General features: G+C 47.5%; 1 protein-coding gene across 1 annotated transcript in view; it reads left to right on the top strand.

Moving 5' to 3' along the window:
• Nucleotides 1–17749, top strand: part of TENM4 (teneurin transmembrane protein 4) — a 686631-nt gene that overhangs the window by 595984 nt on the left and 72898 nt on the right. The window contains 1 exon segment of the mRNA XM_004589844.2: nt 48–264. Within this exon segment, the coding sequence (XP_004589901.2) occupies nt 48–264 (217 nt within the window).

The raw sequence follows: 17749 nt of genomic DNA, 5'->3' as shown, positions 1-17749 counted from the left end.
GCTAATGGAACTAGCAGTGTAAACTATGTGCTCTGTCACCCCTACAGATGGCTTGGTGGACTGCATGGACCCTGACTGCTGCCTCCAGCCGCTCTGTCACATCAACCCCCTGTGTCTGGGCTCCCCTGACCCACTGGACATCATCCAGGAGACGCAGGCCCCTGTGTCCCAGCAGAACCTCCATTCCTTCTATGACCGCATCAAGTTCCTCGTGGGCAAGGACAGCACGCATGTCATCCCTGGGGAGAACCCCTTTGATGGAGGGTGAGTCTGCAGGCTGCAGCCCCAGCCAGGGCTTTCCCGAGAACTAAGCCACCCTCTGGGGCCAGGCTGGGGTGGGGGTGAGGCAATAGGAGGAGGCCAGGAAGTGGGCATTGAAGGTTCCTGGTAGAGTGATGGGGGAAGCAGAGCAGCAACCTTCGGGTATCCTCATCTGCCAACCAAGGCATTTGGAATTTTTCTCTTGGAAATTGTGTTGCTCCTGCTGAATGATAGATGGAAAGAGTGAGAAATCAAAGGTCCAAGGGGAATCTCAGATCAATACCCACTTTGCAGTCAGTTCTTCCTGATCTTGAAGTCTCTCAATGAGGCTTGACACCCTTCTCCCTGAACACGGATGTTCAGAAGGCTGTGCTAGGCTCTGGTAGAGGAGAGGGTGTCTGCTGGCATCGCAGGCTACACTACCTCTGTGCCCTGCATCTTTGCCATTGTGACATCCACTGAGCATTGCTTGAGAGAAGGCTTTTCTATACCAGAGGCTGTCCTGGGACCACAGAGATGAGCAGAGCATGGCCCTTACCTGTTGATCATGCCAGTCCTCTAGGCGACAGTTAGGATGTGCAAGGCCAGAAATATGTTCTCAGGGTATTGGAGCACAGAGGAGCTACTCCTGGGCAGGAGGAAGACCACAACTTGAAAAATAAGTCGTGAAGATGAGAAATCATTTGCCAGACTAGAAAAGGAGCAAGTGTTCCCAGCATAAGGAAAAGCTGGTATAATGTCACAGAGAAATGAAAGAGCATGGGGGCCAAGAAATGATAATTCCCTGCACGGAAGGCAGGTGCATTGTCAGGCAGTTGCATCTGGGAGCAGGGACAGTGGAGTGGAAAGGGAGACCATCCAGGCTTGATGTTTGAGAGTTGTGAGGAACGCTGGACAAGGGGGATGGGAGAGGGGTGTCTCCTATGTGAATGCCTGGGTGAATGTCAACACTCTCCCCTGGAGGAGGATCTGGGAGCAGACAAAGGTTTGGAAAGCAGGTGCTGACCTATACGTTGAAGAAGAAACACTCCCTGGTAGGACACCTAAGAAGAAAGTCTGTTTGTGCTTAGCAAATCATCTGGAATTCATGCAGAGATTAGATTCATGTAGACTTCTCCACTCGGGAAACCTACAACAGGCAGCAGTTGAAATCATGAGCACACAAATGCTTGTTCCAGGAGCATATATAAGTGGAGAAGAATGAAGAAGAAAGCTATGGGGACCTCTACATGAAACAGCTGTTATCATCAGAGTGTAACTGGTGGCAAAGGGGGTGGGAAGAAGAGAAAAGGCCTCCCTGTTGTACATGAGGGAGCCACACCTTGAGTTCTTTTCAGCAGCTGGAGGTCCCTACAGTGTTGCTTGCTCAGCCTTTCTTGGTTGGCCCCATCTTGGGATATGTTTATGGCTATGTTTTGCTGGATGCCTAGGGCTATTCTGACTTTCTGAGAGGAACCCATCAGGGCTGGACCCTGACATGCATGCACTGGAGCCAATGGACCCCTTGGCAGTGAGGATGGTAGAGCACTGGAGTCAGGTTAAACTGGGCTTCAGATCTCAGCTATGCCATTCCTAGATACAGAACTATAGGCTCACACACTGTGTGTTAGGCATGTCTTCCAGCTTCTCAGTACAGAGTCCACTGGGGAAGCATTGTGCCTTACTCATTATACCACTTAGTAGTTCCCTAAACACACACAGGGTCTTCAAAATGTTCATTGAAAACATGTTATGAAATAACTGTGCCTAGACTTCAAAAATGTTTGCGGCTAAATAAACCCATCTTCTAATTTTGCTTTTCCATGGAGTTTTTAAAGTACAAAGAATGGATGAAGAAGGTGAGTGGGGAATGGATACAGTATCTGTTCTCTTAATTCCATCTCAGGATTCAGAGTGCAGGGAGACTCACTCACCTGCTACAAACCCCATTAGGAATGAGAAGCAAAAGCAGGCATGGAAGTAAGTTCCCAGACTATAGTTTATACATCTGCCACCTTCAGTTAAATTAAACACCCTGCAAAAGCAGGAGGTATTCATCTCTCCAAACCACTAATACTGTGAGCATGGCCCAGAGCAGAGTATTTGCTCTACAGATGAATAGATAATGGAAGCTTCCAAAATGTTATTATAGAAACTCCTCACCACAGTCATTATGCTCCTCCTCCATGGTGAGCCAGATGGGGAAGAAACAGCTATCACAACAGATCCCTGAATAGATTCGCAGAAAGAAGTCTTCCAGATGGCTAAGTCACCTAGCAGTGTGAGGATGTGAATATTTTGAGTTAGGCTACCTACTTGGATTTCCATTTGCTTAGCCTGGGCTGGTAGCACAATGATCATTTGTGCAGGTGGGATGAAGTAAGTGACTGGTGACTGTGTTTGAGTCATTGCTGGCTCTCTTCTCCTATGAGGAAGGGGGAGAAGTCAGGGGGTGGGGTTTGGGGAGTACCAGAGTAGATATGGCAGGAGCCTGGATTGAAAGACCATGGCACCCACTTTCTTGCTCCATGACCTTTGGAAAAACTTTCTAATTTAACTGACTTCTGATTTCCTCTGCTGTAAGACTGGGGTGATCATGTGTCTGTCACAGAATTGCCCTGAGGATTAAATGGGAACAAAAAGTACATGAAGTCTCAGGCTAGTGCCTGCCACCCAAAAATATGCTTACTAAATTACATGAAAGTGGTGAGGATGAAAGAGATGATGATAATGATAAAAAGCACTCTGAGTGCATATTTAATACAACAATTTGTATGCCTCTTGGAGCACTCACATTGCATAGCAGTGTCTGATTCAAATCCCAGTTGTCCTATGTCCAATCCAGCTTTCTACTAATGTGTACCCTCAGAGGCAGCAGGTGATAGCTCACACAGTTAGGGTCCCTGCCACCCTCACAGGAGACCCCAGTGGGGTTCAGCACTCCCAGCTTCAACTGGACCAGCTCTATCTAACCAGTATAGGCATTTGGGAAGTGAGCCAATAGATGGACGATTGCTCTGTCTCTCCATCGCCATCTCTCTGCCTTTCAAGTAAAGTAATATAAATATAAATATAAATATATGTATATATATATTAGAAAACAAAAGAATGGCTTCCAACTTCACTTCCTTAATTGGCAATGGAACTTGAAAGTGTCTGCCCTCCAGAAAAGTCCAGAAGCTATACAGAGAGGAGCCAGACTTGGGTTGTTGCATCACTATTGGAGGAAAGGAAGACAAAGCCTTCTTGCCAGCCAGCTGTCAGCCAGGATCATTATTGGAGATGAAGCCAGTGACCCCTGCCCAGAAAATAGAACTTCTGAGGGGCAAACAGACCAGACTCAGTGCCTGTGTATACAATAACAAGGCCTGTGTCTCCAGCACTCCATATGCTGCACCACAATTTTTGGGTTGTCTGGGGTTTCACTCGGCCTCCAGGAGGCAGGCTCCCACCCAAAACCTCCGCAACGTTGCTTAGACGAGCAGGCAAGGTAGGCCTCAGTGGTATTGCTCCTGTATGCTGCAGTTTCCCAACTGCTAATCAAGCCCAGCGAGCCTTAAGCAGCAGGCATGCCGGGACCTCTGCCACTGAGACAGGAGGAAGGGGGTGGGGGGAGTTCAAGGCCAGTACTTTGAATTGACTTGACTGTCCTTGAGTGATGGAAGCAAGCCAGCCAGTCCTGGGCACTGAGCACCCTCCCCAGAGCTCCACCTGATCCCATGCCTGGACAGAGGGAGCAAGTCAGCTAGTCCTGGGCACTGAGCGCCCTCCACAGAGCTTTACCTGATCCCATGCCTGGACAGATGGAACAGGAGGCTCCCTGGAGTTGCACAGGGGTGTCTCATGCTGTCATACAGCACCCCAGCTGGTGCCACAGGTACTAGAGAAGGGACAGCCCAATCAAGGATAAAGAAGCAGCAGCTCCCCAGGTGGGAGGGCCCCAGCCAAGCAGAGCTGATTCAGGACTTAGGCAGAAGTACTGCCAGATTACTCAGAGTGAGGAAGGCCCCCTTCCGGAATTCTCACCCACTCTGCTGTGTGCTCAGAACCCAACACCTGCCTGTCCTGGAGCAAATTTACTGAATACAGTAACCTTATCTGACATTCTGCTCCCAACTCCACAGAAAAGGATACGATCTCTCTCAACTGATCCAAAGTAGAGGGGCATAGTAGGCATGGGAACCACTGTCTCTAGGTTAGGTGGTGCATATACCATCCTTCTCCCCTACCTACCATATACCTGTCCTCCACCTGGAACCATGAAGAGAATACAATGAAGGGTACTTGATATGGAGACTTGCAGGATGGGTACTGAGATCTGTAGGTGAAAGAAGGGTCTCCAACTGAATCATCTCCTGAAGGAGGCACACACAGCCTTCGTTCAGCAGTACTTGGGGGTAGGTCAGTAGGAGAAGAGAACAAATATGCAACATCTCCCAGCAGAACTCTCAAGGCAGAGTTATTAGTAATATCTGCTGCCTTGGGAAAGATTATCTAGATCACATAGGCAGGTCATGGCACAGGCCATGGTAATATATGTCTGTGATTAACCCTGCTGGGCAGGAGAGAGGAGGTTCTGCCAGAAGGACCACCTTCATGTTGTTTGAATCTTTGGAATATATTTGAGGACCCAGTATCAATCTTAGGAATAATGTGATGTTGTGAAGTCTTGCATGGCTTCTGTAAGCCTAACAGATACTCAGCCCTCTCAGGCAGGTAAATGGACACAAACAGGACACTCAGCAAAGCCAAGAGGAGAAGCTCGGGGAAAGGTAGAATGGGGCCAGTGTAGTGACCCAGCGGGTAAAGCCACCACTGCTAATGCACCTACCTGGGAAAGCAGTGGAAGATGGCTCGATTACCTGGACTCCTGCCATCCATGTGGGAGACCCAAATGGAGTTCCTGGCTTTGACCTGGTGTAGCTCCAGCCTTTGCAGCCATTTGGGGAGTGAGCCAGAGGATGGAAGATCTCTCTCTGTCATTCTGCCTTTTGAAAAGATAAATAGGTAGATAGAACTAGAGTGCTAATCCCAAAGGAGGCAAAGTGTCATATTCTTAGCGAAGGTCAGGTTCTATAAAGAGGAGTGACCCGACAGGCTCAGAGAGGGACCCAGCCACACCACACACAAACTGCATGTAGTGACTCGTGCCCAGCCCCTCTCTGCATTGGATGTGGAAGGAGAATGTGTGCTCAAGGGGCCTCTTCACCTTCTTGCTCATTGGACCAGTTCTGCCTAGCATAGAGCCTGGAGTCATCCACTGTGAATGACAGAATGAATCAGTGCCCTGGTTGGGCATTCAATACTGAAGGCCCACAGAGAAGTCGAGGTGAAGTGCTCTGAGGGTTCAAAGACAGGGCCGTCACTCCATTGCTTATATGAGGGTGCTTCCAAAAGTCCATCAAAATGAAGCACAAAGCTAAGTTTATTTTGCTGCAAAACAAAGTCAAACCCATGCAAATGCAGTATCTTCTAAAAATTCATGGGGAATACATATTGATAAGAAAAAATTGCATGGGTTTTGAAATAATAATAAGTAATAATAAATATGTGATTCCATTCTCCACAAACTTTGGGAAATGCTCTTGTACGTTTCCCTGAGCCTGTACCTCGGAACTCAGCCATACACAGATTTATTCCCATGGCACAGTCAGGACAGCCTGCGGGTAGGTCACAGTGAGTGAGTGTCACTGGGAGTGAGTGAAGGGGAAGTGATTGAATGAACATTCTGGCAAGAGGTGGCCTTTAGTCTAAGTCAAAGATTTTGGTGAGGTGAGTTGGCCATTAGAACATTGCTTAGTAAACTACAGGTCATAACACTCATTACTGCATCATGAAATCTGTTTAGTGGGTCAGAATTATTTCTCTTGTTTAAGAAATACATGCAAATGAAATGTGATAGAATGGAAGGGAAAATATACCATTGCAAGACTATAAAAAAAATGTATGTTCCATGAAACTTGTCTCAGAGTGTGCATCTATGCATAAACCTATGAGTATACACACATGTGTGCATTTGTGTGCAGGCTTGCATGCATGGCTGTGTGTGCACATGTTTGTGTTTGTCCTCCTGGCTAAGCTGCACAGCTTACTGAGAGGCCAGCATGAGCAACAGCGTGATTCTCTAGCACACTCAATAATGAAGAAAACCATGATGTGGCCAGGGAAAATATTTTTTGAATCAGAAATTGGGTGACAAGCTATGACATTTGAAACCCACATGCTCTGGGGATAGATATATGGGGCATGTGATGGTGTGTGCAAAGAGCTTATGGGAGAAGGAAGAAGACAGGGCAAGAGAAAGCCAGGCACGTGGATTGGATAAGGGATCAAAAAAAGGGAAAGAGCTAGATCCTCTGCTGTTCACAAACTGAGCAGGACTGTCTCATCTCAGGCAGGACTGAAAGGTGGCCTGCAAGGAGGACAAGTAGCCCTAATGCACACGTCACAGTGTCCAGGCTGTGTGAAAGCAGGCGCTGGCAAGCACAGTGGTGGCAAGGCAGGAGAGATGATCCTAGAAGTGTCATCTTCCTTATCCCACCACAGATCTGGGATGCTAGAGCAAGGAGGGGACAGAGCAGCTCTGTTAGCACATTTGCTCCCATTCCTGCACCCCACCCCAGGCCTGAGCCAGCCCTCAGGGATCTCTGAGATACCAGCAGTGGAGACTATCTAATGGACTTCAAATAAACACCAACTTCCTGACAGCTGGCCTCTGAGCGAATTTATTATTGAATTATACTCACGCGTTTTCAGAACAAGCTGAGCTGACAGGCTACCCCATCAGGTTTTTAAAAAAGGAAAGAAAGAAAGACAATGATAAATTACCCGGTGGAAGATGGAGGAAGGCAAGGATCCTGCTTCTGCCAAGATCTCAGCCATCATATATTATTCATGTTGCTTTTCTAAAAGCCCCTCCCCACATGGAAGTGAATGTTTATGATGCTAAAGCAACTAGGTGCATTCAATTCAGATGCAGGCAGCAACTTCTCACATCATCCTGATGAGCAGCTAACAACTCCTCTGCCACTTGATCATCCCTTTATTGATTTCAAAACCAAGTTACCGGCTCTGTTTGCTTTATAGTTGAAGCTTGTTCCTCCTAGCTGTCCATCACAGGAAGCCTCAGTGGAAGCTGGCTCTGCGAAGCCAGAGGGACTCAGGGTGGCAAGGGAGAGGGCCTGTTGTGGGCAAAGGGAGAGCAGGTGACTTTGGACAAGTGAGGCTCAGCTCCCTCCTCTGCAACATGAGTCTGGTAATTCCCACTTTGCAGGGTTACTGGGAAGACTGAATGAGGTAACACACTCAGAAGCCTGATGGCTGGTACATAGCATACCTTGGATATTAACCTCTGAAATGGGCTGGCAATATTCTTCAAATGAGGCATTTTTTAATGTCATGTTGTGGTATATGTAGTAACAACTGTGAATTTCCCCCAGACTGGTTGACATGAAGACTTGACCACCCTTGCTTTGTGGCTGTAAAAGGTGAGGCACAGTGAAAGAGAGTGGCCTGGCTAAGGTCAAGGGCTTGTGAATGACAGGGTCACACCTGCTTGGGCCTAGCATCATGTGCTGATTTCCCCCTTGAGACCACCTGAGCCCCCTGTGCTGAGTCAGTTTCTCTGTTAGGGACCTTGTGTTCCAGCTCAGTCATCTACACAGAGCGGTGCCTCCAGTTCCCTACAACCCCAGCTGGCCCAAACTTTTTCTCTGCTCCTGTGCAACATTTTTTCCTTCATTTTTAAAAAATGTGTTTCTTTGTTTTGAGGGAGTTCTATATAGAGAGGGAGACACACACATACAGAGAGAATGATCTTCTACCTGCTGCTTCACTCCCAAGATGGTCACAATGGCCAACACTGGGCTGGACCAAAGCTAGGAGGTAGGATCCCACATGGGTGGCAGAGGCCCAGACATTTGCTCCATCTTCCGTTGTTTTTCCCAGACCACTAACAGAGCTGGGTTGGAATTGGAGCAGCTAGGACAGGAACTGACATCCATAGGAGATGTCAACATCTCAAGTGGTAGCTTTACCTATTATGCTACATTCTGGCCCAATAACATAATTTGTAAAAAGTCAATATGCAATAAGGCTTGGGAGTGAAGATGACTGGCCTAAGAGGTGGGTGGCCAAGACTTAAAGCCCAGCCCCACTGTTCAATGACCGTGTGACCTGGGACCTGTCTCAATCCCTCTATGTCTTACTTGGCCCCTCTGTCCTGTGAGAATAATAATCCATTCCGTGTGGAGATACTGTGAGAACTAAACAAGACGTGGAGTACTTAGGTGTCGGGCAGTATCAGCACCCATGCTCACTCACAGCAGTAGTGTTAGCATCACCGTTAGCAATGGTGTTACTGTTCTTATGAGACGTTGTGCCTCTGTAAGAACTGGGAGAAAGCCAGAGCATCAACCTGCAGTATCAGTGTTGCTGTGCAACTGAGGCAGTCATCCTAGCATGACAGTGCTCAGAGCTCAGTGGCCCTCTGCAGTCATCAGCCCCTTGTGATAGAAGAAGAATCTTCAAGACCAGAGAGTCTGTGACTGGGCAGGTCAGGAACTGAGCCTGAGATTTGGAGAATGTATGTCAGTGAGAAGCCCTGCATCCCAAACAGGAATTGCTGTGCTGTCAGGCAGGGGGGGTTCTGCTTTTCCATGTAGGCAAAAGAAAAGCTAAATTTTTTTATTCTTGTTTTTATTAATACAGTTTTGTAAGTATAGAGCTTCTTCCTTTTCCCCCTCCCTCCCACATCTCCTCTCCCCATTGTGCCCTGTGTTTTGCAATAATACAGTCCTTTAGCTGTAATCCCAACTCCAGATATATCCAAAAGAACTAATGCCTACATATGAAAATTCCACCTGCCTCTGTATATTTATAGCGGCACAATCCACAATAGTAAAGACATGGAAACAACCTAGATGCCCATCAAAGGGGGACTGAATAAAGAAACTGTGGTATAGCCACTCTATGGAATACTACTTAGCCATTAAAAAGAATGAAGCACTATCATTTGCAACAAAGTGGTCCCAACTAGAAATCATTATGCTCACTGAAGTTGCAACTATTTAGAGAGCCAGGCTTCACGTTATCAGGATTGGTATCAGCAGAGAAAGCAGAATCAGGACTCACATCTCTATGAGGAGCTTAACTGGCCCTCCAGGCAAATCTCAGAGGCCCCAGGAGCTGACTCTGAATCCCCAGTGAGGATTAGTAACATGGAACTATACAAACTCTGAGATGTGCTTTGGCAGAGGAGAGAGAGCACCTTCCCCCTGCCTCTGCCCCTTCTCCTGCAGCAGTGGGGGGTGTGAACATCTATCCAGAGGGTTGAACCCTGCAGGCTTCTCAGGCCAGCCCCAAACTGAACAGAGCACTCCCAGCCACATACCCAGCCACTCAACCTCATTTCCTTCCGGCCATGTGTCTTTGTGGCCCATGGCTTGTCAGCTCTGCCAGGTGGGCTTCTGACTTGTTCCCAATCCCAGCCTGGTCTTCTGTGCCTGAGCTCCTGGCAGAAGCAGCCTGGTGCCCCTGGATCCCCCGAGGACTCAAACCTCGCCTTCTCTCTCCAGGCTCCCACCCTCCATATCCAGATGCAGAGCTCTACCCCTGCTCTGCCTGGGGCCCTGGGTGTTAATAGCTGGAGGCTCACAGGATGTCCATGTTCAGTGGCACCTGTTGCTCTGTTAGGACCTCCTCTCTCTCCCTACTGCCTTTTTGTTGTTGTTGTTGCTGCTGCTGGTGGTGGTAAGATTTATTTATTTTTATGGGAAAGGCAGATTTACAGAGTGCAGGAGATACAGAGAAAGAAAGATATTCCATCTGCTGACTCACTCCCCAAATGTCCACAGCAGCCAGAGCTGAGCTGATCTGAAGCCAGGAGCTTCATTTGGGCCTCTCACATGGGTACAGCATACCAAGGACTTGAACTTGCCTCTGCTGCTTCCCCAGGTCATAAATAGGGAGCTGGATGGGAAGTGGAGCAGCTGGGATGCAAACTGGCACCCATTTAGTGATGAGCTGGACCTCCTGCTGGCCCCTTGAGCTGAGCTGTGGCTCTGCCCAGTGTCAGCCCAACTCCAGCTTCCCCTTTCCTGGGGAAATCTGCTCTGCCCTATGCTCTCCCATCCAAGTACTAACCAGGCCCGACCCTGCTTAGCTTCCGAGATCAGACGAGATCGGGCGCGTTCAGGGTGGTATGGCCGTAGACTCTGCCCTATGCTCTAACTGAAAGGCAGAGTGTACAAAAATAGGATGACCTTGTCCACCGAGACATTGTGCCTGGAGTAACATTTTAGCTGCTGCACATTTTTCTAACAGTGCACACGATCTGCTGAATTTTCGTAGAGACAGGCCCCTGGCTGTGCAGCATCCCAGACAGACACCACACATCCCATCTCTCCAGTGCACCGACAGTGCTTCAGAACTGTGTGTGCATACGTGGCCATCCTGATCACTCTAGGTAGGGACCCTGCCCTCTGCTGATCAGCCTTCCTCCACGCTGTTTCCCTGCCACCCCCAGGCAGCGCTCTTCTCTGGAAACAAGTAAGCATGTGTTGTGTACAGTTGAGAGCTCTCTTCTTTGCCAGTCAATGGGCAGTATTCCAGAAGATTGCAAGGGAGTAGATTCAGTCAGCATCAGCATTCAGCAGCTGGGCTGTCCACAGATGTGGGCTTTTGAGTTGCAAGCTTATGGAAGTTCATGCTCCCTCGATGGCTGAAGGAGGAGCTTGGCCACCAAGAAGGTGAAGGCCCCAGAGCTGGAGACCCAGCCTCGGGTCCAAAAACACCGGTGGTCACTGGCCCATATGGTCCTTGGGTGGCCCAAGCGTTGTCAGGGCTCCAAGCAGAGGTGGTGATGGGAAGCAAGCTTTGCCTACCTCCAGAGCTCACTCACCTGTAAGCGAGCAGCTGGCACTCAGTTGCTCTACAGAGCCTTCCAGCTTACAGGCTCAGCTCCTCCAGTCAATCCAGAAGAGTTCATGGGTTCTCCTGACACATCCACGGGGTAATCCAAGAAAAAGGAACAGAGAATATTTCTCTCTCTCTCTCTTTTTCCTCTTCCTCTCTCCCTCTCTTCTCCTCTCTCCTTTCTTCCTCTCTGATTACATGCTCAGAAAGTAATCTGGAAGCTTCCAGTGGCGCCTGTTCCAAATAGAATGACGAAGGTGGGGTGGGAAGCCAGGCAGAGTCTGGCATTGCATCCTGACCACGGGATGCACTTGCTGCAGATCATGCTGCAATGACCTGAGGATGGCCCCTTGTTTTGTTCTTAAATAGCTTCAACATCCAAGGATTTCTTACAAGTTGAAGTGTGCTCGAGAATGCGAGTTCTTCAGCTGTGGGAACCATGCCTAAATCCTCAGTTTGCCACCTCACAAGTGTTTTGTGGGCAACCATGCTTAGAAAATAGTGGAAACAGAATCATTGAAGGGTTGCTGCTCTCTCGTGGTTCTGAGTAAATGAATGAGGAAGTCAGTGAATAAACATCTTCCTTACTCCCATCTAGCGCACGGTGTTCTGTTAAGGTTCCGTAGCTGAACCCCATCCCCTTCCCCAGGTCTTTGTCTCAGCTTCTCTTCTCTCAGTTCCTGTATCTTTTCTTTTAATTTGGACTATCTGAAACAATGGTAGTCGTATCTCTTTCTCCCATCATCTTCCTTCATGTGCTTATATTCTGTACCAACACTCCGAGACACATATAACGGCCCTCTGCTGCACTTGCAGATGGGAAAAAGAAGTGGTTGCTGCCCTCTAAGAGCTCAAGCTGTAACAGAGATAATCCTTGTGGGTGAGCAATACTCTTGTGGGGGAAGGACCAGGACATTATGTTTTGCAAAGGAGGGAATGATTTCTGTGTGTTGGGGAAATCCAGAATAACTTCACTGAGAAGGAGAGGCCTTCCAAGAGAGATTAGTAGGAACAGGGAGGAAGAGCAACTGGGTTACCATAGACCATACAGGGGGTCTGCAGTACAATGCATGCCAAGGCAAAATGGCAATCGCCATGGCTAGAGCACAGGGCCCTGAACTGACAGCCAGGATGAGTGTGAAAACAAAGCAGGTGCCAGACTGAAGAGCTTGGACCCCTTATGGAAATAGTGTGCTATGAATCGGGGCTGGGAGCATCATTCCTCCCACGAGCCTTGTAAGGCCCACAAAAATCACTGGGTCTGATTCTATCAAGGCAGCCACGAGAGGGACTCAATATTCCATAAGTCAATAGGAGGCTCATTTTTCAGTTGATCATTTTTTATGGCTTTGAATGTTATTTGTAAATATCCCAATAGCCTGTGGAAAAGGTCCCCATCCCTGCTACAGAGGGGGAGCTACATGCCACAGAGTTACTGATGACATGGTTAAAAGCAAGAACAGCAATGACATTCACTGAGTGGGGGATTCCACTTGCAAAGTGCCTCAAGAGGAGTCCGCTCTGACTCCTCACACTCTGATAAGTCTGGAGCATTACAAGTTAAGTGATCAGATCAAGCTCCATTGGTTTTAGCCTAAGGCTATTGAAAGGAAAACACAGGAATAGCTTTGAAATAAGTTATAAAGACTGATGCACAACAAGATGACTTCTAATAATTTTTTTAAAGATTTACTTATTTTTATTGGAAAGGCAGATATGCAGAGAGGAGGAGAGACAGAGAGGAAGATCTTCCAGCCAATGGTTCACTCCCCAAGTGGCCACAATGACCAGAGCTGAGCCAATCTGAAGTCAGGAGGCAGGAGCTTCTTCTGGGTCTCCCAAGCAGTGCAGGATCCCAATGCTTTGAGCAGTCCTCGCCTGTATTCCCAGGCCACAAGCAGAGAGCTGGATGGAAAGTGGGGCTGCCAAGATTAGAACCAGTGCTCATGTGGGATCCTGGAGCGTACAAGGCAAGGGTTTAGCCACTAAGCTATCATGCTGGGACCTCTAATAGAATTTTGGCACATTTGAACTTATTTTTTATAAAAGAGCTGACTATCCACATGCCATTATAACACTGAGACAAGATGGTCCCCCAAGGTGGTCCTTGAGATGCACAAAGAAAATGTTAGCATCTGTACTTTTCTCTTAAAGAAAAGTCAGGGCAGTGTTTACAATGCATTCCATATCAAGTGCCTGGGTTTGAGCCCCAGCTCCACTGTACACTCCAGCTTCCTGCTCATGCACGCTCCTGGAGGCAGCAGTTGATGGTTCAAGTACTTGGGTCCTTTGCAAAGTTTCAGGCTCCTGGATTCTGCCTAGTCCAGCCTCAGCCATTGCAGGCATTTGAGGAATCAACCAGGTGATGGGCGATCTTGCCGTTCTCTGCCTTTACTGTTTCTTTTAAACAAGTAAACAAATAAAGAATGTTTGGGATAAGAAAGCAAAGCACCAGTGCTGAGTTACAGCATGTTAGGCTACTGCATGCTGTGCCAGCAGATGGGAATGCTGATTTTAGTTCCTTCTGCTCCACTTTCAATCCAGCTCCCTAATAATGCACCTGGGATGATGGTGGGTAATGACCCAAGAATGTGGGCCTCTCCTCCAGAAGATGGGATGGAGTTACTAGCTCCTGGCTTTGGCCTAGCTTAGCCCAGGGTTTTGTAGCCATCTGAGGAGTGAACCAGATGATATAGAATCTCCCCACCCACCCACCACTTGCTGTCTCTCCCTGTCTCTGTCTATCATTCTACCTTTCAAATAAATAATGTTGCAAAACAGAGTAAGAAGGTAAGACTTCTTCATTCTAATGGATTTTCTCTAGTTTCCTCCTTTTGTTCCTGAGTTAGTTGGTTACATGTTTGCACCGGCATATAAGCCCTATGAGGGAGACCAGGCAGGACCTGCCGCTCTGAGAGGACAATGGGTCCACAGCAGCTTATTCCACTGTGTTACACCATGGTGGGAAGAGGGGTAACATCTCAATTATACTTGCTCGTGGAATGGTCAAGTTAGGCAAGATTTCTGCAAAATGACAACAATGGGAGAAAATCCCAACCAAGCAGCGTAAATCAACGAGAACACGCAGGAGAGACAGTTTTCTACTCCTGCTGCTGTCTGCCTCACCCCACAGGGAGGAAGATAAACTCTCCCTATATAACAAAAAATCCACAGTAAATCCAAAATGAACCAGAAGGACTTTGAAACGTAAGTTTGCATCCATTAGAACTTGGACTAAAGGTATGGGATGCCTGCTAATATTGACTAATAGAGTCTGCGTTATAGATGCGTAAAAGAGCCTGTGTAAAGATATCCACACAAAGATGCGGCCACAGTCTCAACAGCCCTGCTCCAACTGTGCTGATGCTGCATTCTGAGGAAACCTACACCAAGTGAGATTACCAGAAAGGGAGGTTTCTGGAGTGGCTTCAAGTTCTCCAGGCTGATGTAGGGTGAGTTCTCTTTGCATCCAGGCTCCCAACCCTGTCTGGGCTTTATTTTCTCATGCCAGGCAAGAGAATTTTGTCAAGGATGATTGGGAAGTTCTGTTCTGAATCTTACAATAACTAGAGGGGTTGTAGGGATGTGTATTTAGGTAGAAGAAGTCAGACTGGGAAAGCTGACTGAGGAAACTGAGGCAGAGCATCCAGTAGAGTAGGACAAGAGAGCTGTGCTCCAGTTCACCTGAAGGGGGAGCTGGAGAGTTGGTCTTGGAGCAGAGTGGATGGTCCTGGGTTTGACTGGAGCTTTTCCATGATGGTTATTTGGCAGGCTGTGAAATGGTGTTTCTCAGGTGATCATCTTACCTTGAACCTACTGTAGTAGATGCTAGAAAGATCTCCATTCAATCCAGCAGGATTTAGGGGGAAAAGGCAGTGTGAGAGTTTACCAGTCAGACACATATGTATTTAAATGTATTTAAAGTGTATAGTGCCCAAAAGTGGTTTACATAACCAACAATGGCAGAGGAGCAAATGCTTTAAAGCAGAGAAAGGCTACAATTGTTATTTTCCACCTAGCTTTCAAGTGGTTACTCAGTCCTCTGAACGCACGCTTAATTAGCGATTTTCATCTCATAACAGCAACAGCTAAGAGCAGTGCAGTTCTTTATTTAAATTCTTTTGTCTGCATGTGTGGTATACAGTGACTAGTAAGTCTAACTTAATCTCTGCAGTTTTTTGCTGAAGTTTTCTGAACCGAGGTAGCATCGGCGAGGAGACTGCAGGATGGGATGGGTAGGGCTGCAAGCTGTGGCCAAGTGAAACACCACACCCCAGAGGAAAGATCTAGAACTCTGGGAAGTAGTTTCCACAGGCCAATGGGAAGGCCCAACCCTTGCAGGTTAGATCCTCTCACCATTTCCCTGTCAAGATCAAGGTTCTCTGATGGTACCCTTTCCTTAAGGAACAGGAGTACACTGGTTCTATTCACTCAGTGAATTTTCTTCCCACACCCCACTCTGTGCTCTGCCTTCCAGTTCCAGGGAAAACACCTGTTTCGATGGAACTTCTGACTTTGAACTCAGTCCTGCTCAGTGCCAGGGGGTACAGCAGTGAGGGAAATATGGTCAGTCGTTAAGGAGCTCCTGATCTGCTTGAGGACAAAGATTATCCCAGAAGTGTGAGAGTAGAGTTCATGAAGGGGCAGGAAGACGGCTTCAGCTGGGTTCTGAAAAGTCAGCAAGTGAGCAGATTCAGTGGAAGGTTCCAGATTGCAGAGACACTTCGGGGACAAACATCAGCACTGAAGTAACGTTTAGCAGGGCCACTTGGGCTGGATTTCAAGGCAACAAATGAAAACAATTACAATTTGTAAGCTTATGTGGGATTCCGTGTTATGCCATGTTGAGAAAAACTTCAGCATGCATTTATCAGGTAAGACAGCAGGTGACTCTCCAGGGACCTACAGGCAGTTACAGGTATCTGAGCTGGGACCGGAGCTCTTTCCCTGCCACCACTGCTCCTCCAGGAGTGCCCAGAGAGGCTGGCTTGCTTGGTGGTTCAATTCTATGTCTTGGTGGTATTGTCTCTCCATCAGACTCCTCTCTCAACCCCAGCCCTGCTCACCATCTTCTGAAAGCAGCTGGGCAGATCCTGCTCCCTGGCACCTGCAGTGTCTCCTCAGTCAGGCCCCAAGCAAGCAGTTGGACTAATGCCGATGTGTTTGACACCCCCCTCTTGGCCTGGCACAAGTGCTACCTCCTGGCAGAGTTCACTCAGCCTAATTGCTTATTTGTGTCCCAGCTGCCTTTCATGTGCCAAGCCTGTCTGGTGTCAGAGATGACTACACTGAGACATTTTGTTCTTATGAGCTCTGGCGCTTAACTGGGGACTGTGTTTCATGCCTTTACACCACCTCAGCACCTCACACACACAGTGCCTGGCTCCATGTAGGTGCCTCCCATGTTTTGTGAAGTTTAGCAACTGTGGGGGGTATGGGACACTTCCAAGGATCAGGATTTGGACATTAGAAGTCCAACTTAAGTATCAGCTCATCCAGTGATATTTTTTCCTAGATGGTCTCGAGCAAGTTTGGTTGTTTTTTGTTTCTCTCTCTCTCTCTCTCTCTCTCTCTCTCTGTCAGTTTTAGTGTCTTGAATGTTTTTCATCTAACAAGTGCTCAGGGAGGCAACATCCACCCTTGCTCACATGAATACCTATAAGACAGCTTTGAGAATGTGAATCATGTAATCATCTGATAGTCCTAATCATGGAGGGATATATATGAGGGTTAGAGGACTCCAGAGAAAAAGGTTATTCATTGTACTGGGAAGGGTTGAGGAGACGACAGCCTTATGAGATGGCCATGATGGCTGAGATAGAACTCTAAGCCTGAGTAGAAAGTGATACCACAGAACTCCATTATGCTGAAGCAGTGACCCAGAGAAAGCAAAATGCCTCAAATATAGGACTGGAGATACAGCTCATATGTGAGTCATAGCTAGAATGACAGACATGACAACGATTTGCACCCCTTGTCAGTGGCTTCTCACTAAGGTGATCTCCCACTGTAGAGTCTCACATTCAGAACAGCAGTGATGTCTCAGTCACAGCCACAGTGCAGAGCAAGTGTGTGACCCTTAGCACAGGACCCATGTGTCAGGATGTTCAGAAACCAGCTCATATCAGCTCACAAGAACTGATGATTAAAATATGCAGGGATTTCTGTGCGCTGATTGTTAGAACTTTTGTTAAAAAGTCAATGATGTAAAATTCTTTACAAAATAAAGATAAAAGTGATATTTTAATCCTTATGAAGGATTATACCACTGTAGTAAAATGGGGAAAATCTGTCAGGGGTGGGAGTTTGGGGGGAAATCCCAGTCTATATGAAATTGTACCACATAATTGAAAAATTGAAAATAAAAAAATCAATGACATAAAATTCTTTACAAAACAAAGATAAAAGTGACATTTTAAATGCATCATTTCCTCCATGTGTTCCTGTGTTTTACCCGTATTCTTGACATTCCATGGGCTGTTATGTCTGTCTGCAGGAAATGCTACATCATGATGCCCTACTGTATACCTGCCCCAAGCCCTGTGTGCAGGTGCATTGCACTGGTAGCTGGAAATCAGCCGGGGTGGGAAGATCG

Source organism: Ochotona princeps, chromosome 4 (genome assembly GCF_030435755.1).
Source record: "Ochotona princeps isolate mOchPri1 chromosome 4, mOchPri1.hap1, whole genome shotgun sequence".
Taxonomy (NCBI): Eukaryota; Metazoa; Chordata; class Mammalia; order Lagomorpha; family Ochotonidae; genus Ochotona; species Ochotona princeps.
The sequence above is the reverse complement of the archived record's forward strand: the minus strand, read 5'-3'. Positions and strand labels throughout refer to the sequence as shown.